This window comes from Ammospiza nelsoni, unplaced genomic scaffold (assembly GCF_027579445.1).
Source record: "Ammospiza nelsoni isolate bAmmNel1 unplaced genomic scaffold, bAmmNel1.pri scaffold_55, whole genome shotgun sequence".
NCBI lineage: Eukaryota > Metazoa > Chordata > Aves > Passeriformes > Passerellidae > Ammospiza > Ammospiza nelsoni.
The window spans coordinates 544,186-564,237 of NW_026683193.1; the positions used below are offsets into that span (position 1 = coordinate 544,186).

Sequence of the window (20,052 nt, forward strand, 5' to 3'; positions counted from 1 at the left end):
ATGTTGAGTGGAAAAGTCAAGGTTGGACCTCAACATGGACAGATTATGGGATCAAAATGCCCCTGTTGGACCAAAACCCAACATTTTGGTCAATGGGAATGAATTTTGGGGTAAAAATGCCCAATTGGGTGGAAAAGTCAACATTGAGCCTCAGTGAGATGAACTTGGGACAAAATGATGCAGTTGGTAGAAAACGCAACATTGGGTGGAAAAGTCAAGGTTGGACCTCAATGGGGATGGATTTTGGGATAAAAATGCCCAATTGGACCCAAAGTCAAGGTTGGATCTCAATGGGGATAGATTTTGGGATTAAAACCCCCAATTGAGTAGAAAAGTCAACATTGGGTGGAAAACCCAACCCTGAACCTCAGCGGGACTAAATTTTGACCCCAAAACCCCCCACTCCAGGAGTTTCCACCACAAAACCTCGGACATCGATGACCACAGTCCGGCTGGGTGGCGAGTGGAGGACGCGGCCACCGCGCCGGACAACGCTGTAGGAGCAGGTATGGAAGCCGCCGTCGTGGGGCTTGGTGACTCTGAAGGTGTGGACAGACGTCCGGCGGGACGTACGGACATCGCTGGCCCAGCCTGAGGTGCCGTTGAAACGGAAGGCCTGGATGCGGTCGGTGCCGGGCGGCGCCGGCGCAGTGCAGGAGATGGACACGGCATCGCCCACCAGGAAATGCGCCTTGGCCGGAGTCACCGAGATGTTGGGGGCGGGAGGGGAGAGGTCTGGGGAGAAAAAAGGGGGAAATGAGAAAAAAGTCAATGTTTAGGAAGTGGGAATGGAGAAGATGGAGAAGAACCTCCCAATTTTTCCCCAAAATCCTGACTTTTCCCAAAATTCTGATTTTGTTTTGGGTGGAGGAGGCTCCTCCATGACCCACTTGGGTTGGGCTCAGATTGAATTGAAAAAGCCCAAAAATGTCCCAAAAATTCCATTTTCTGGAGGTGAAAATGGGGAAGATGGAGAAGATAGAGAACCTCCAAATTTTTCCCCAAAATTCTGGTTTTTTTCCTAAATATCTGATTTTGTTTTGTGGATGAGGTGTCACCATGTCCTTGGTTGGGTTGGACTTGGATTAGGTCCAAAGGGCCTAAAAATGACCCAAAAATTCGGAGTTTTTGAGGTGAAAATGGAGAAGATTTTGGAGATGGAGAACCACCAGCAGGTTTTTCCCAAAATCTTGATTTTTGTTGGTTGTGGGAGGTACCACCATGACCCTGCTTGGGTTGGGCTTGGATTTGTCCAATAAAGCCCAAAAGTGACCCAAAAATTCAAGTTTTGGAGGTGAGAATGGGGAAGATGGGGAAGATGGAGAAAAGGGGGAAGAAATACCTAGTTTTTCACAAAATCCTGATTTTTTTTCCTAAATTTTTGAAATTGTTTTGGATGGAGGAGGTGCCACCATGACCCTGCTTGAGTTGGGCTCAGACTGGGTCAAAAAGTCAAAAAAATTAAAAAGCCAAAAACCCTAAAACCACCCCAAAAGAAACCCCAGGGTCAGCAAATACCCCAAAACCACCGCAGAAAACACCCATGGCTATCATAAACCCCCCAAAAACCCAAAAGTCACCCCAAAACCCCACTGGGTGATCAAATACGCAAAAAAACCCCCCAAACCATGCCCAAAATAAACCCCAGGGGCAGCAAATACCCCAAAAAACACAAAACCATCCCCAAAATATCCCCAGGGTTAACAAATACCCCCCAAAAAACCCCAAACCATCCCAAAAAACCCCCATGTGTCGGCAAATAACCCAAGACCTCAAAACTCACCCCGAAATAAACCCCAGGGCCAGAAAATACCCCCAAAACAACCCAAAAAGCTCCCGTGGACATGAAAAAAACCAAAAATGCTAAAAATCAGCCCTAAAGAAACATGGTTCAGCAAATACCCCAAAAAAACCCAAAACTCACCCCAAAACCAACCCCACGGTCATCAAATACTCCAAAACCAATAAATCCCAATATGTCTCCTCCCCCTCCACTTTTTCCCCAAATCCCCCATTTTCCCCCCAAAACCCCCTCACCTACCCATGACCACCACGGCCACGCCTTCACTGGGCGGAGCCTCCACCCAGGCCCCGCCCACCTCCTCCTCCAGCAGGCAGCTGAAATTCCCGGAAAATTCTGGCGAAATCCGCGGGAACACCAGCTGGGACCCATCACCAGTGACGTCACTGATGGCGTCATCAATGAGGTCACCCGGCGTCAGCTCGACGCCATCGCGGAAGAAGCGGAAGCGGCGCCGGAAGTGACGCTGGCTCGCGGAACAGGTCAGGCGCAGCCGCTGACCCGCGGTGACCACGCCAGACGGAGGCTCCACCCAAAGCACGGGGGGCGGACACGGGTCTGGGAAAAAATTGGGGGAAAATCAGTGTTATTGGTGATTTTAAAATTCAGATGGGAAAAGGGTGAAAATGGCTCAAAATTCGATTTTTGGGAGGAAAAAAAGCCTAAAATTCAGTTTTTTGGGTGGGAATGGAGAAGATGGAGAAGAACCACCCAGTTTTTCCCAAAATCCTGATTTTTATTGGTTATAGGAAGTTCCACCATGACCCTGTTTGGATAGGGCTTGGATTGGGTCAAAAAGCCCAAAACTGGCCCAAAATTCAATATTTTGGAGGTGGGAATGGAGAACGTGGAGACGATGGAGAAGATGGAGAAGAACCACCCAATTTTTCCCCAAGTCCTGATTTTACCCAAAACTCGGACTTTTCTTTGATGGAAGAGGTCCCACCATGGCCCTGGTTGGGTTGGGCTTAGACTGGGTGAAAAAAGGCTAAAAATGGTCCAAAATTTTGATGTTTTGGAGGTGGGAATGGAGAAGATGAAGAAGAACCTCCCAAATTTTCCCAGAATTCTGATTTTTGATGACTTTAGGAATTTGGGGACCCCCTGGATGGTCCTGGAGGTGCCACCAAACAGGGGGAGATTCTGGGGTTGGGATTGGGTCAAAAAGCCTAAAAGTGGCTCCTGATAATTTCAATATTTTGGATAAAATGGGGGGAAAAAAAGGAAATTGTCAGTTTTGGATATTCAGGCGGAGATTTGGGATCATGATGTGACCAAACTCAACCACACCAAACCAAACCCAGCCAAACCCAACCACGAACCAACAATGACTAAACCACACACAACAAAGGTCCAACCAAACCAACCCAAACCAAACCCAACCCAACCTTGACCCAACCCAACCCAACCCAACCCAATTCAACCTTGACCCAACCAAACCAAATCCAACCCAACCAAACCAAACCCAACCTTGACCTAACCAAACTCAACCAACCTTCCCTCTCCTCACCTTTCCCCACACCCCTCCCCATACCCAAACCCTGCTGATTTCCCCTCAAAATCACCTTCCACCACCACTGCCACGGCCTCGCTGGGGTAGGAGGCAATCCAGTGCCCCTCGGTCATCTCCTCATAGCTGCAGCTGAAGTTCCCGGTCTGGTTCTGGCCGCTCCTCTCCACCCTCAGCCGGGCGCTTCCAGAACCTTCCACAATGCCCTCGGAGACCTCGAGCTCATCCCGGAGGAAGCGGAAGTGGCGCCGAGGGGCTTTGCTGGGCGGGGCCATGCAGAGGAAGAGGAGGGGCTGCCCTTGCACCGTGAGGCCCGAGGGTGTCACCGTCAGGTTGGGTTGGGTCGGGCGGTCTGGTGGGAGGGGAAGCGTCAGAGGTCAAGGTTGGAGGTCAAAAGGGGAGGGATTTGGGGGTAAAAATGGTGTTGTTGGGTCAAAAGGGGATTTTTGGTGAAGGGGGGTGGATTTTGGGGTGAAAATGGTCAAATTTGGTGGAAAAGTCAAGGTTTGACCTCACTGGGGATGAATTTTGGGATAAAATTTCACCGTTGCATCTAAAGGCAATGTTTTGGTCAATGGGATGGATTTGGAGGTAAAAATGGCCCAAATTGGCTGGAAAAGTCAATGTCGGGTGGAAAACTCACGGTTGGACCTCAATGAAGACAAATCTTGCTATAAAAATTCCAAATTGGGTGGAAAAGTCAATGTTGAGTGGAAAAGTCAAGGTTGGACCTCAACATGGACAGATTATGGGATCAAAATGCCCCTGTTGGACCAAAACCCAACATTTTGGTCAATGGGAATGAATTTTGGGGTAAAAATGCCCAATTGGGTGGAAAAGTCAACATTGAGCCTCAGTGAGATGAACTTGGGACAAAATGATGCAGTTGGGTAGAAAACGCAACATTGGGTGGAAAAGTCAAGGTTGGACCTCAATGGGGATGGATTTTGGGATAAAAATGCCCAATTGGACACAAAGTCAAGGTTGGATCTCAATGGGGATAGATTTTGGGATTAAAACCCCCAATTGAGTAGAAAAGTCAACATTGGGTGGAAAACCCAACCCTGAACCTCAGCGGGACTAAATTTTGACCCCAAAACCCCCCACTCCAGGAGTTTCCACCACAAAACCTCGGACATCGATGACCACAGTCCGGCTGGGTGGCGAGTGGAGGACGCGGCCACCGCGCCGGACAACGCTGTAGGAGCAGGTATGGAAGCCGCCGTCGTGGGGCTTGGTGACTCTGAAGGTGTGGACAGACGTCCGGCGGGACGTACGGACATCGCTGGCCCAGCCTGAGGTGCCGTTGAAACGGAAGGCCTGGATGCGGTCGGTGCCGGGCGGCGCCGGCGCAGTGCAGGAGATGGACACGGCATCGCCCACCAGGAAATGCGCCTTGGCCGGAGTCACCGAGATGTTGGGGGCGGGAGGGGAGAGGTCTGGGGAGAAAAAAGGGGGAAATGAGAAAAAAGTCAATGTTTAGGAAGTGGGAATGGAGAAGATGGAGAAGAACCTCCCAATTTTTCCCCAAAATCCTGACTTTTCCCAAAATTCTGATTTTGTTTTGGGTGGAGGAGGCTCCTCCATGACCCACTTGGGTTGGGCTCAGATTGAATTGAAAAAGCCCAAAAATGTCCCAAAAATTCCATTTTCTGGAGGTGAAAATGGGGAAGATGGAGAAGATAGAGAACCTCCAAATTTTTCCCCAAAATTCTGGTTTTTTTCCTAAATATCTGATTTTGTTTTGTGGATGAGGTGTCACCATGTCCTTGGTTGGGTTGGACTTGGATTAGGTCCAAAGGGCCTAAAAATGACCCAAAAATTCGGAGTTTTTGAGGTGAAAATGGAGAAGATTTTGGAGATGGAGAACCACCAGCAGGTTTTTCCCAAAATCTTGATTTTTGTTGGTTGTGGGAGGTACCACCATGACCCTGCTTGGGTTGGGCTTGGATTTGTCCAATAAAGCCCAAAAGTGACCCAAAAATTCAAGTTTTGGAGGTGAGAATGGGGAAGATGGGGAAGATGGAGAAAAGGGGGAAGAAATACCTAGTTTTTCACAAAATCCTGATTTTTTTTCCTAAATTTTTGAAATTGTTTTGGATGGAGGAGGTGCCACCATGACCCTGCTTGAGTTGGGCTCAGACTGGGTCAAAAAGTCAAAAAAATTAAAAAGCCAAAAACCCTAAAACCACCCCAAAAGAAACCCCAGGGTCAGCAAATACCCCAAAACCACCGCAGAAAACACCCATGGCTATCATAAACCCCCCAAAAACCCAAAAGTCACCCCAAAACCCCACTGGGTGATCAAATACGCAAAAAAACCCCCAAACCATGCCCAAAATAAACCCCAGGGGCAGCAAATACCCCAAAAAACACAAAACCATCCCCAAAATATCCCCAGGGTTAACAAATACCCCCCAAAAAACCCCAAACCATCCCAAAAAACCCCCATGTGTCGGCAAATAACCCAAGACCTCAAAACTCACCCCGAAATAAACCCCAGGGCCAGAAAATACCCCCAAAACAACCCAAAAAACTCCCGTGGACATGAAAAAAACCAAAAATGCTAAAAATCAGCCCTAAAGAAACATGGTTCAGCAAATACCCCAAAAAAACCCAAAACTCACCCCAAAACCAACCCCACGGTCATCAAATACTCCAAAACCAATAAATCCCAATATGTCTCCTCCCCCTCCACTTTTTCCCCAAATCCCCCATTTTCCCCCCAAAACCCCCTCACCTACCCATGACCACCACGGCCACGCCTTCACTGGGCGGAGCCTCCACCCAGGCCCCGCCCACCTCCTCCTCCAGCAGGCAGCTGAAATTCCCGGAAAATTCTGGCGAAATCCGCGGGAACACCAGCTGGGACCCATCACCAGTGACGTCACTGATGGCGTCATCAATGAGGTCACCCGGCGTCAGCTCGACGCCATCGCGGAAGAAGCGGAAGCGGCGCCGGAAGTGACGCTGGCTCGCGGAACAGGTCAGGCGCAGCCGCTGACCCGCGGTGACCACGCCAGACGGAGGCTCCACCCAAAGCACGGGGGGCGGACACGGGTCTGGGAAAAAATTGGGGGAAAATCAGTGTTATTGGTGATTTTAAAATTCAGATGGGAAAAGGGTGAAAATGGCTCAAAATTCGATTTTTGGGAGGAAAAAAAGCCTAAAATTCAGTTTTTTGGGTGGGAATGGAGAAGATGGAGAAGAACCACCCAGTTTTTCCCAAAATCCTGATTTTTATTGGTTATAGGAAGTTCCACCATGACCCTGTTTGGATAGGGCTTGGATTGGGTCAAAAAGCCCAAAACTGGCCCAAAATTCAATATTTTGGAGGTGGGAATGGAGAACGTGGAGACGATGGAGAAGATGGAGAAGAACCACCCAATTTTTCCCCAAGTCCTGATTTTACCCAAAACTCGGACTTTTCTTTGATGGAAGAGGTCCCACCATGGCCCTGGTTGGGTTGGGCTTAGACTGGGTGAAAAAAGGCTAAAAATGGTCCAAAATTTTGATGTTTTGGAGGTGGGAATGGAGAAGATGAAGAAGAACCTCCCAAATTTTCCCAGAATTCTGATTTTTGATGACTTTAGGAATTTGGGGACCCCCTGGATGGTCCTGGAGGTGCCACCAAACAGGGGGAGATTCTGGGGTTGGGATTGGGTCAAAAAGCCTAAAAGTGGCTCCTGATAATTTCAATATTTTGGATAAAATGGGGGGAAAAAAAGGAAATTGTCAGTTTTGGATATTCAGGCGGAGATTTGGGATCATGATGTGACCAAACTCAACCACACCAAACCAAACCCAGCCAAACCCAACCACGAACCAACAATGACTAAACCACACACAACAAAGGTCCAACCAAACCAACCCAAACCAAACCCAACCCAACCTTGACCCAACCCAACCCAACCCAACCCAACCCAACCCAATTCAACCTTGACCCAACCAAACCAAATCCAACCCAACCAAACCAAACCCAACCTTGACCTAACCAAACTCAACCAACCTTCCCTCTCCTCACCTTTCCCCACACCCCTCCCCATACCCAAACCCTGCTGATTTCCCCTCAAAATCACCTTCCACCACCACTGCCACGGCCTCGCTGGGGTAGGAGGCAATCCAGTGCCCCTCGGTCATCTCCTCATAGCTGCAGCTGAAGTTCCCGGTCTGGTTCTGGCCGCTCCTCTCCACCCTCAGCCGGGCGCTTCCAGAACCTTCCACAATGCCCTCGGAGACCTCGAGCTCATCCCGGAGGAAGCGGAAGTGGCGCCGAGGGGCTTTGCTGGGCGGGGCCATGCAGAGGAAGAGGAGGGGCTGCCCTTGCACCGTGAGGCCCGAGGGTGTCACCGTCAGGTTGGGTTGGGTCGGGCGGTCTGGTGGGAGGGGAAGCGTCAGAGGTCAAGGTTGGAGGTCAAAAGGGGAGGGATTTTGGGGTAAAAATGGTGTTGTTGGGTCAAAAGGGGATTTTTGGTGAAGGGGGGTGGATTTTGGGGTGAAAATGGTCAAATTTGGTGGAAAAGTCAAGGTTTGACCTCACTGGGGATGAATTTTGGGATAAAATTTCACCGTTGCATCTAAAGGCAATGTTTTGGTCAATGGGATGGATTTGGAGGTAAAAATGGCCCAAATTGGCTGGAAAAGTCAATGTCGGGTGGAAAACTCACGGTTGGACCTCAATGAAGACAAATCTTGCTATAAAAATTCCAAATTGGGTGGAAAAGTCAATGTTGAGTGGAAAAGTCAAGGTTGGACCTCAACATGGACAGATTATGGGATCAAAATGCCCCTGTTGGACCAAAACCCAACATTTTGGTCAATGGGAATGAATTTTGGGGTAAAAATGCCCAATTGGGTGGAAAAGTCAACATTGAGCCTCAGTGAGATGAACTTGGGACAAAATGATGCAGTTGGGTAGAAAACGCAACATTGGGTGGAAAAGTCAAGGTTGGACCTCAATGGGGATGGATTTTGGGATAAAAATGCCCAATTGGACACAAAGTCAAGGTTGGATCTCAATGGGGATAGATTTTGGGATTAAAACCCCCAATTGAGTAGAAAAGTCAACATTGGGTGGAAAACCCAACCCTGAACCTCAGCGGGACTAAATTTTGACCCCAAAACCCCCCACTCCAGGAGTTTCCACCACAAAACCTCGGACATCGATGACCACAGTCCGGCTGGGTGGCGAGTGGAGGACGCGGCCACCGCGCCGGACAACGCTGTAGGAGCAGGTATGGAAGCCGCCGTCGTGGGGCTTGGTGACTCTGAAGGTGTGGACAGACGTCCGGCGGGACGTACGGACATCGCTGCCCAGCCTGAGGTGCCGTTGAAACGGAAGGCCTGGATGCGGTCGGTGCCGGGCGGCGCCGGCGCAGTGCAGGAGATGGACACGGCATCGCCCACCAGGAAATGCGCCTTGGCCGGAGTCACCGAGATGTTGGGGGCGGGAGGGGAGAGGTCTGGGGAGAAAAAAGGGGGAAATGAGAAAAAAGTCAATGTTTAGGAAGTGGGAATGGAGAAGATGGAGAAGAACCTCCCAATTTTTCCCCAAAATCCTGACTTTTCCAAAATTCTGATTTTGTTTTGGGTGGAGGAGGCTCCTCCATGACCCACTTGGGTTGGGCTCAGATTGAATTGAAAAAGCCCAAAAATGTCCCAAAAATTCCATTTTCTGGAGGTGAAAATGGGGAAGATGGAGAAGATAGAGAACCTCCAAATTTTTCCCCAAAATTCTGGTTTTTTTCCTAAATATCTGATTTTGTTTTGTGGATGAGGTGTCACCATGTCCTTGGTTGGGTTGGACTTGGATTAGGTCCAAAGGGCCTAAAAATGACCCAAAAATTCGGAGTTTTTGAGGTGAAAATGGAGAAGATTTTGGAGATGGAGAACCACCAGCAGGTTTTTCCCAAAATCTTGATTTTTGTTGGTTGTGGGAGGTACCACCATGACCCTGCTTGGGTTGGGCTTGGATTTGTCCAATAAAGCCCAAAAGTGACCCAAAAATTCAAGTTTTGGAGGTGAGAATGGGGAAGATGGGGAAGATGGAGAAAAGGGGGAAGAAATACCTAGTTTTTCACAAAATCCTGATTTTTTTTCCTAAATTTTTGAAATTGTTTTGGATGGAGGAGGTGCCACCATGACCCTGCTTGAGTTGGGCTCAGACTGGGTCAAAAAGTCAAAAAAATTAAAAAGCCAAAAACCCTAAAACCACCCCAAAAGAAACCCCAGGGTCAGCAAATACCCCAAAACCACCGCAGAAAACACCCATGGCTATCATAAACCCCCCAAAAACCCAAAAGTCACCCCAAAACCCCACTGGGTGATCAAATACGCAAAAAAACCCCCCAAACCATGCCCAAAATAAACCCCAGGGGCAGCAAATACCCCAAAAAACACAAAACCATCCCCAAAATATCCCCAGGGTTAACAAATACCCCCCAAAAAACCCCAAACCATCCCAAAAAACCCCCATGTGTCGGCAAATAACCCAAGACCTCAAAACTCACCCCGAAATAAACCCCAGGGCCAGAAAATACCCCCAAAACAACCCAAAAAGCTCCCGTGGACATGAAAAAAACCAAAAATGCTAAAAATCAGCCCTAAAGAAACATGGTTCAGCAAATACCCCAAAAAAACCCAAAACTCACCCCAAAACCAACCCCACGGTCATCAAATACTCCAAAACCAATAAATCCCAATATGTCTCCTCCCCCTCCACTTTTTCCCCAAATCCCCCATTTTCCCCCCAAAACCCCCTCACCTACCCATGACCACCACGGCCACGCCTTCACTGGGCGGAGCCTCCACCCAGGCCCCGCCCACCTCCTCCTCCAGCAGGCAGCTGAAATTCCCGGAAAATTCTGGCGAAATCCGCGGGAACACCAGCTGGGACCCATCACCAGTGACGTCACTGATGGCGTCATCAATGAGGTCACCCGGCGTCAGCTCGACGCCATCGCGGAAGAAGCGGAAGCGGCGCCGGAAGTGACGCTGGCTCGCGGAACAGGTCAGGCGCAGCCGCTGACCCGCGGTGACCACGCCAGACGGAGGCTCCACCCAAAGCACGGGGGGCGGACACGGGTCTGGGAAAAAATTGGGGGAAAATCAGTGTTATTGGTGATTTTAAAATTCAGATGGGAAAAGGGTGAAAATGGCTCAAAATTCGATTTTTGGGAGGAAAAAAAGCCTAAAATTCAGTTTTTTGGGTGGGAATGGAGAAGATGGAGAAGAACCACCCAGTTTTTCCCAAAATCCTGATTTTTATTGGTTATAGGAAGTTCCACCATGACCCTGTTTGGATAGGGCTTGGATTGGGTCAAAAAGCCCAAAACTGGCCCAAAATTCAATATTTTGGAGGTGGGAATGGAGAACGTGGAGACGATGGAGAAGATGGAGAAGAACCACCCAATTTTTCCCCAAGTCCTGATTTTACCCAAAACTCGGACTTTTCTTTGATGGAAGAGGTCCCACCATGGCCCTGGTTGGGTTGGGCTTAGACTGGGTGAAAAAAGGCTAAAAATGGTCCAAAATTTTGATGTTTTGGAGGTGGGAATGGAGAAGATGAAGAAGAACCTCCCAAATTTTCCCAGAATTCTGATTTTTGATGACTTTAGGAATTTGGGGACCCCCTGGATGGTCCTGGAGGTGCCACCAAACAGGGGGAGATTCTGGGGTTGGGATTGGGTCAAAAAGCCTAAAAGTGGCTCCTGATAATTTCAATATTTTGGATAAAATGGGGGGAAAAAAAGGAAATTGTCAGTTTTGGATATTCAGGCGGAGATTTGGGATCATGATGTGACCAAACTCAACCACACCAAACCAAACCCAGCCAAACCCAACCACGAACCAACAATGACTAAACCACACACAACAAAGGTCCAACCAAACCAACCCAAACCAAACCCAACCCAACCTTGACCCAACCCAACCCAACCCAACCCAATTCAACCTTGACCCAACCAAACCAAATCCAACCCAACCAAACCAAACCCAACCTTGACCTAACCAAACTCAACCAACCTTCCCTCTCCTCACCTTTCCCCACACCCCTCCCCATACCCAAACCCTGCTGATTTCCCCTCAAAATCACCTTCCACCACCACTGCCACGGCCTCGCTGGGGTAGGAGGCAATCCAGTGCCCCTCGGTCATCTCCTCATAGCTGCAGCTGAAGTTCCCGGTCTGGTTCTGGCCGCTCCTCTCCACCCTCAGCCGGGCGCTTCCAGAACCTTCCACAATGCCCTCGGAGACCTCGAGCTCATCCCGGAGGAAGCGGAAGTGGCGCCGAGGGGCTTTGCTGGGCGGGGCCATGCAGAGGAAGAGGAGGGGCTGCCCTTGCACCGTGAGGCCCGAGGGTGTCACCGTCAGGTTGGGTTGGGTCGGGCGGTCTGGTGGGAGGGGAAGCGTCAGAGGTCAAGGTTGGAGGTCAAAAGGGGAGGGATTTGGGGGTAAAAATGGTGTTGTTGGGTCAAAAGGGGATTTTTGGTGAAGGGGGGTGGATTTTGGGGTGAAAATGGTCAAATTTGGTGGAAAAGTCAAGGTTTGACCTCACTGGGGATGAATTTTGGGATAAAATTTCACCGTTGCATCTAAAGGCAATGTTTTGGTCAATGGGATGGATTTGGAGGTAAAAATGGCCCAAATTGGCTGGAAAAGTCAATGTCGGGTGGAAAACTCACGGTTGGACCTCAATGAAGACAAATCTTGCTATAAAAATTCCAAATTGGGTGGAAAAGTCAATGTTGAGTGGAAAAGTCAAGGTTGGACCTCAACATGGACAGATTATGGGATCAAAATGCCCCTGTTGGACCAAAACCCAACATTTTGGTCAATGGGAATGAATTTTGGGGTAAAAATGCCCAATTGGGTGGAAAAGTCAACATTGAGCCTCAGTGAGATGAACTTGGGACAAAATGATGCAGTTGGGTAGAAAACGCAACATTGGGTGGAAAAGTCAAGGTTGGACCTCAATGGGGATGGATTTTGGGATAAAAATGCCCAATTGGACACAAAGTCAAGGTTGGATCTCAATGGGGATAGATTTTGGGATTAAAACCCCCAATTGAGTAGAAAAGTCAACATTGGGTGGAAAACCCAACCCTGAACCTCAGCGGGACTAAATTTTGACCCCAAAACCCCCCACTCCAGGAGTTTCCACCACAAAACCTCGGACATCGATGACCACAGTCCGGCTGGGTGGCGAGTGGAGGACGCGGCCACCGCGCCGGACAACGCTGTAGGAGCAGGTATGGAAGCCGCCGTCGTGGGGCTTGGTGACTCTGAAGGTGTGGACAGACGTCCGGCGGGACGTACGGACATCGCTGGCCCAGCCTGAGGTGCCGTTGAAACGGAAGGCCTGGATGCGGTCGGTGCCGGGCGGCGCCGGCGCAGTGCAGGAGATGGACACGGCATCGCCCACCAGGAAATGCGCCTTGGCCGGAGTCACCGAGATGTTGGGGGCGGGAGGGGAGAGGTCTGGGGAGAAAAAAGGGGGAAATGAGAAAAAAGTCAATGTTTAGGAAGTGGGAATGGAGAAGATGGAGAAGAACCTCCCAATTTTTCCCCAAAATCCTGACTTTTCCCAAAATTCTGATTTTGTTTTGGGTGGAGGAGGCTCCTCCATGACCCACTTGGGTTGGGCTCAGATTGAATTGAAAAAGCCCAAAAATGTCCCAAAAATTCCATTTTCTGGAGGTGAAAATGGGGAAGATGGAGAAGATAGAGAACCTCCAAATTTTTCCCCAAAATTCTGGTTTTTTTCCTAAATATCTGATTTTGTTTTGTGGATGAGGTGTCACCATGTCCTTGGTTGGGTTGGACTTGGATTAGGTCCAAAGGGCCTAAAAATGACCCAAAAATTCGGAGTTTTTGAGGTGAAAATGGAGAAGATTTTGGAGATGGAGAACCACCAGCAGGTTTTTCCCAAAATCTTGATTTTTGTTGGTTGTGGGAGGTACCACCATGACCCTGCTTGGGTTGGGCTTGGATTTGTCCAATAAAGCCCAAAAGTGACCCAAAAATTCAAGTTTTGGAGGTGAGAATGGGGAAGATGGGGAAGATGGAGAAAAGGGGGAAGAAATACCTAGTTTTTCACAAAATCCTGATTTTTTTTCCTAAATTTTTGAAATTGTTTTGGATGGAGGAGGTGCCACCATGACCCTGCTTGAGTTGGGCTCAGACTGGGTCAAAAAGTCAAAAAATTAAAAAGCCAAAAACCCTAAAACCACCCCAAAAGAAACCCCAGGGTCAGCAAATACCCCAAAACCACCGCAGAAAACACCCATGGCTATCATAAACCCCCCAAAAACCCAAAAGTCACCCCAAAACCCCACTGGGTGATCAAATACGCAAAAAACCCCCCAAACCATGCCCAAAATAAACCCCAGGGGCAGCAAATACCCCAAAAAACACAAAACCATCCCCAAAATATCCCCAGGGTTAACAAATACCCCCCAAAAAACCCCAAACCATCCCAAAAAACCCCCATGTGTCGGCAAATAACCCAAGACCTCAAAACTCACCCCGAAATAAACCCCAGGGCCAGAAAATACCCCCAAAACAACCCAAAAAGCTCCCGTGGACATGAAAAAAACCAAAAATGCTAAAAATCAGCCCTAAAGAAACATGGTTCAGCAAATACCCCAAAAAAACCCAAAACTCACCCCAAAACCAACCCCACGGTCATCAAATACTCCAAAACCAATAAATCCCAATATGTCTCCTCCCCCTCCACTTTTTCCCCAAATCCCCCATTTTCCCCCCAAAACCCCCTCACCTACCCATGACCACCACGGCCACGCCTTCACTGGGCGGAGCCTCCACCCAGGCCCCGCCCACCTCCTCCTCCAGCAGGCAGCTGAAATTCCCGGAAAATTCTGGCGAAATCCGCGGGAACACCAGCTGGGACCCATCACCAGTGACGTCACTGATGGCGTCATCAATGAGGTCACCCGGCGTCAGCTCGACGCCATCGCGGAAGAAGCGGAAGCGGCGCCGGAAGTGACGCTGGCTCGCGGAACAGGTCAGGCGCAGCCGCTGACCCGCGGTGACCACGCCAGACGGAGGCTCCACCCAAAGCACGGGGGGCGGACACGGGTCTGGGAAAAAATTGGGGGAAAATCAGTGTTATTGGTGATTTTAAAATTCAGATGGGAAAAGGGTGAAAATGGCTCAAAATTCGATTTTTGGGAGGAAAAAAAGCCTAAAATTCAGTTTTTTGGGTGGGAATGGAGAAGATGGAGAAGAACCACCCAGTTTTTCCCAAAATCCTGATTTTTATTGGTTATAGGAAGTTCCACCATGACCCTGTTTGGATAGGGCTTGGATTGGGTCAAAAAGCCCAAAACTGGCCCAAAATTCAATATTTTGGAGGTGGGAATGGAGAACGTGGAGACGATGGAGAAGATGGAGAAGAACCACCCAATTTTTCCCCAAGTCCTGATTTTACCCAAAACTCGGACTTTTCTTTGATGGAAGAGGTCCCACCATGGCCCTGGTTGGGTTGGGCTTAGACTGGGTGAAAAAAGGCTAAAAATGGTCCAAAATTTTGATGTTTTGGAGGTGGGAATGGAGAAGATGAAGAAGAACCTCCCAAATTTTCCCAGAATTCTGATTTTTGATGACTTTAGGAATTTGGGGACCCCCTGGATGGTCCTGGAGGTGCCACCAAACAGGGGGAGATTCTGGGGTTGGGATTGGGTCAAAAAGCCTAAAAGTGGCTCCTGATAATTTCAATATTTTGGATAAAATGGGGGGAAAAAAAGGAAATTGTCAGTTTTGGATATTCAGGCGGAGATTTGGGATCATGATGTGACCAAACTCAACCACACCAAACCAAACCCAGCCAAACCCAACCACGAACCAACAATGACTAAACCACACACAACAAAGGTCCAACCAAACCAACCCAAACCAAACCCAACCCAACCTTGACCCAACCCAACCCAACCCAACCCAATTCAACCTTGACCCAACCAAACCAAATCCAACCCAACCAAACCAAACCCAACCTTGACCTAACCAAACTCAACCAACCTTCCCTCTCCTCACCTTTCCCCACACCCCTCCCCATACCCAAACCCTGCTGATTTCCCCTCAAAATCACCTTCCACCACCACTGCCACGGCCTCGCTGGGGTAGGAGGCAATCCAGTGCCCCTCGGTCATCTCCTCATAGCTGCAGCTGAAGTTCCCGGTCTGGTTCTGGCCGCTCCTCTCCACCCTCAGCCGGGCGCTTCCAGAACCTTCCACAATGCCCTCGGAGACCTCGAGCTCATCCCGGAGGAAGCGGAAGTGGCGCCGAGGGGCTTTGCTGGGCGGGGCCATGCAGAGGAAGAGGAGGGGCTGCCCTTGCACCGTGAGGCCCGAGGGTGTCACCGTCAGGTTGGGTTGGGTCGGGCGGTCTGGTGGGAGGGGAAGCGTCAGAGGTCAAGGTTGGAGGTCAAAAGGGGAGGGATTTGGGGGTAAAAATGGTGTTGTTGGGTCAAAAGGGGATTTTTGGTGAAGGGGGGTGGATTTTGGGGTGAAAATGGTCAAATTTGGTGGAAAAGTCAAGGTTTGACCTCACTGGGGATGAATTTTGGGATAAAATTTCACCGTTGCATCTAAAGGCAATGTTTTGGTCAATGGGATGGATTTGGAGGTAAAAATGGCCCAAATTGGCTGGAAAAGTCAATGTCGGGTGGAAAACTCACGGTTGGACCTCAATGAAGACAAATCTTGCTATAAAAATTCCAAATTGGGTGGAAAAGTCAATGTTGAGTGGAAAAGTCAAGGTTGGACCTCAACATGGACAGATTATGGGATCAAAATGCCCCTGTTGGACCAAAACCCAACATTTTGGTCAATGGGAATGAATTTTGGGGTAAAAATGCCCAATTGGGTGGAAAAGTCAACATTGAGCCTCAGTGAGATGAACTTGGGACAAAATGATGCAGTTGGGTAGAAAACGCAACATTGGGTGGAAAAGTCAAGGTTGGACCTCAATGGGGATGGATTTTGGGATAAAAATGCCCAATTGGACACAAAGTCAAGGTTGGATCTCAATGGGGATAGATTTTGGGATTAAAACCCCCAATTGAGTAGAAAAGTCAACATTGGGTGGAAAACCCAACCCTGAACCTCAGCGGGACTAAATTTTGACCCCAAAACCCCCCACTCCAGGAGTTTCCACCACAAAACCTCGGACATCGATGACCACAGTCCGGCTGGGTGGCGAGTGGAGGACGCGGCCACCGCGCCGGACAACGCTGTAGGAGCAGGTATGGAAGCCGCCGTCGTGGGGCTTGGTGACTCTGAAGGTGTGGACAGACGTCCGGCGGGACGTACGGACATCGCTGGCCCAGCCTGAGGTGCCGTTGAAACGGAAGGCCTGGATGCGGTCGGTGCCGGGCGGCGCCGGCGCAGTGCAGGAGATGGACACGGCATCGCCCACCAGGAAATGCGCCTTGGCCGGAGTCACCGAGATGTTGGGGGCGGGAGGGGAGAGGTCTGGGGAGAAAAAAGGGGGAAATGAGAAAAAAGTCAATGTTTAGGAAGTGGGAATGGAGAAGATGGAGAAGAACCTCCCAATTTTTCCCCAAAATCCTGACTTTTCCCAAAATTCTGATTTTGTTTTGGGTGGAGGAGGCTCCTCCATGACCCACTTGGGTTGGGCTCAGATTGAATTGAAAAAGCCCAAAAATGTCCCAAAAATTCCATTTTCTGGAGGTGAAAATGGGGAAGATGGAGAAGATAGAGAACCTCCAAATTTTTCCCCAAAATTCTGGTTTTTTTCCTAAATATCTGATTTTGTTTTGTGGATGAGGTGTCACCATGTCCTTGGTTGGGTTGGACTTGGATTAGGTCCAAAGGGCCTAAAAATGACCCAAAAATTCGGAGTTTTTGAGGTGAAAATGGAGAAGATTTTGGAGATGGAGAACCACCAGCAGGTTTTTCCCAAAATCTTGATTTTTGTTGGTTGTGGGAGGTACCACCATGACCCTGCTTGGGTTGGGCTTGGATTTGTCCAATAAAGCCCAAAAGTGACCCAAAAATTCAAGTTTTGGAGGTGAGAATGGGGAAGATGGGGAAGATGGAGAAAAGGGGGAAGAAATACCTAGTTTTTCACAAAATCCTGATTTTTTTTCCTAAATTTTTGAAATTGTTTTGGATGGAGGAGGTGCCACCATGACCCTGCTTGAGTTGGGCTCAGACTGGGTCAAAAAGTCAAAAAAATTAAAAAGCCAAAAACCCTAAAACCACCCCAAAAGAAACCCCAGGGTCAGCAAATACCCCAAAACCACCGCAGAAAACACCCATGGCTATCATAAACCCCCCAAAAACCCAAAAGTCACCCCAAAACCCCACTGGGTGATCAAATACGCAAAAAACCCCCCAAACCATGCCCAAAATAAACCCCAGGGGCAGCAAATACCCCAAAAAACACAAAACCATCCCCAAAATATCCCCAGGGTTAACAAATACCCCCCAAAAAACCCCAAACCATCCCAAAAAACCCCCATGTGTCGGCAAATAACCCAAGACCTCAAAACTCACCCCGAAATAAACCCCAGGGCCAGAAAATACCCCCAAAACAACCCAAAAAGCTCCCGTGGACATGAAAAAAACCAAAAATGCTAAAAATCAGCCCTAAAGAAACATGGTTCAGCAAATACCCCAAAAAAACCCAAAACTCACCCCAAAACCAACCCCACGGTCATCAAATACTCCAAAACCAATAAATCCCAATATGTCTCCTCCCCCTCCACTTTTTCCCCAAATCCCCCATTTTCCCCCCAAAACCCCCTCACCTACCCATGACCACCACGGCCACGCCTTCACTGGGCGGAGCCTCCACCCAGGCCCCGCCCACCTCCTCCTCCAGCAGGCAGCTGAAATTCCCGGAAAATTCTGGCGAAATCCGCGGGAACACCAGCTGGGACCCATCACCAGTGACGTCACTGATGGCGTCATCAATGAGGTCACCCGGCGTCAGCTCGACGCCATCGCGGAAGAAGCGGAAGCGGCGCCGGAAGTGACGCTGGCTCGCGGAACAGGTCAGGCGCAGCCGCTGACCCGCGGTGACCACGCCAGACGGAGGCTCCACCCAAAGCACGGGGGGCGGACACGGGTCTGGGAAAAAATTGGGGGAAAATCAGTGTTATTGGTGATTTTAAAATTCAGATGGGAAAAGGGTGAAAATGGCTCAAAATTCGATTTTTGGGAGGAAAAAAAGCCTAAAATTCAGTTTTTTGGGTGGGAATGGAGAAGATGGAGAAGAACCACCCAGTTTTTCCCAAAATCCTGATTTTTATTGGTTATAGGAAGTTCCACCATGACCCTGTTTGGATAGGGCTTGGATTGGGTCAAAAAGCCCAAAACTGGCCCAAAATTCAATATTTTGGAGGTGGGAATGGAGAACGTGGAGACGATGGAGAAGATGGAGAAGAACCACCCAATTTTTCCCCAAGTCCTGATTTTACCCAAAACTCGGACTTTTCTTTGATGGAAGAGGTCCCACCATGGCCCTGGTTGGGTTGGGCTTAGACTGGGTGAAAAAAGGCTAAAAATGGTCCAAAATTTTGATGTTTTGGAGGTGGGAATGGAGAAGATGAAGAAGAACCTCCCAAATTTTCCCAGAATTCTGATTTTTGATGACTTTAGGAATTTGGGGACCCCCTGGATGGTCCTGGAGGTGCCACCAAACAGGGGGAGATTCTGGGGTTGGGATTGGGTCAAAAAGCCTAAAAGTGGCTCCTGATAATTTCAATATTTTGGATAAAATGGGGGGAAAAAAAGGAAATTGTCAGTTTTGGATATTCAGGCGGAGATTTGGGATCATGATGTGACCAAACTCAACCACACCAAACCAAACCCAGCCAAACCCAACCACGAACCAACAATGACTAAACCACACACAACAAAGGTCCAACCAAACCAACCCAAACCAAACCCAACCCAACCTTGACCCAACCCAACCCAACCCAACCCAACCCAATTCAACCTTGACCCAACCAAACCAAATCCAACCCAACCAAACCAAACCCAACCTTGACCTAACCAAACTCAACCAACCTTCCCTCTCCTCACCTTTCCCCACACCCCTCCCCATACCCAAACCCTGCTGATTTCCCCTCAAAATCACCTTCCACCACCACTGCCACGGCCTCGCTGGGGTAGGAGGCAATCCAGTGCCCCTCGGTCATCTCCTCATAGCTGCAGCTGAAGTTCCCGGTCTGGTTCTGGCCGCTCCTCTCCACCCTCAGCCGGGCGCTTCCAGAACCTTCCACAATGCCCTCGGAGACCTCGAGCTCATCCCGGAGGAAGCGGAAGTGGCGCCGAGGGGCTTTGCTGGGCGGGGCCATGCAGAGGAAGAGGAGGGGCTGCCCTTGCACCGTGAGGCCCGAGGGTGTCACCGTCAGGTTGGGTTGGGTCGGGCGGTCTGGTGGGAGGGGAAGCGTCAGAGGTCAAGGTTGGAGGTCAAAAGGGGAGGGATTTTGGGGTAAAAATGGTGTTGTTGGGTCAAAAGGGGATTTTTGGTGAAGGGGGGTGGATTTTGGGGTGAAAATGGTCAAATTTGGTGGAAAAGTCAAGGTTTGACCTCACTGGGGATGAATTTTGGGATAAAATTTCACCGTTGCATCTAAAGGCAATGTTTTGGTCAATGGGATGGATTTGGAGTTAAAAATGGCCCAAATTGGCTGGAAAAGTCAATGTCGGGTGGAAAACTCACGGTTGGACCTCAATGAAGACAAATCTTGC

General features: G+C 49.4%; 1 protein-coding gene across 1 annotated transcript in view; it reads right to left on the minus strand.

Moving 5' to 3' along the window:
• Positions 1–20,052, minus strand: part of LOC132087246 (uncharacterized) — a 34,682-nt gene that overhangs the window by 5,849 nt on the left and 8,781 nt on the right. The window contains 16 exon segments of the mRNA XM_059493245.1: positions 427–735; positions 2,042–2,359; positions 3,367–3,663; positions 4,442–4,750; positions 6,056–6,373; positions 7,391–7,687; positions 8,466–8,624; positions 8,627–8,773; positions 10,079–10,396; positions 11,404–11,700; positions 12,479–12,787; positions 14,092–14,409; positions 15,417–15,713; positions 16,492–16,800; positions 18,106–18,423; positions 19,436–19,732. Of these exon segments, the coding sequence (XP_059349228.1) occupies positions 427–735; positions 2,042–2,359; positions 3,367–3,663; positions 4,442–4,750; positions 6,056–6,373; positions 7,391–7,687; positions 8,466–8,624; positions 8,627–8,773; positions 10,079–10,396; positions 11,404–11,700; positions 12,479–12,787; positions 14,092–14,409; positions 15,417–15,713; positions 16,492–16,800; positions 18,106–18,423; positions 19,436–19,732 (4,617 nt within the window).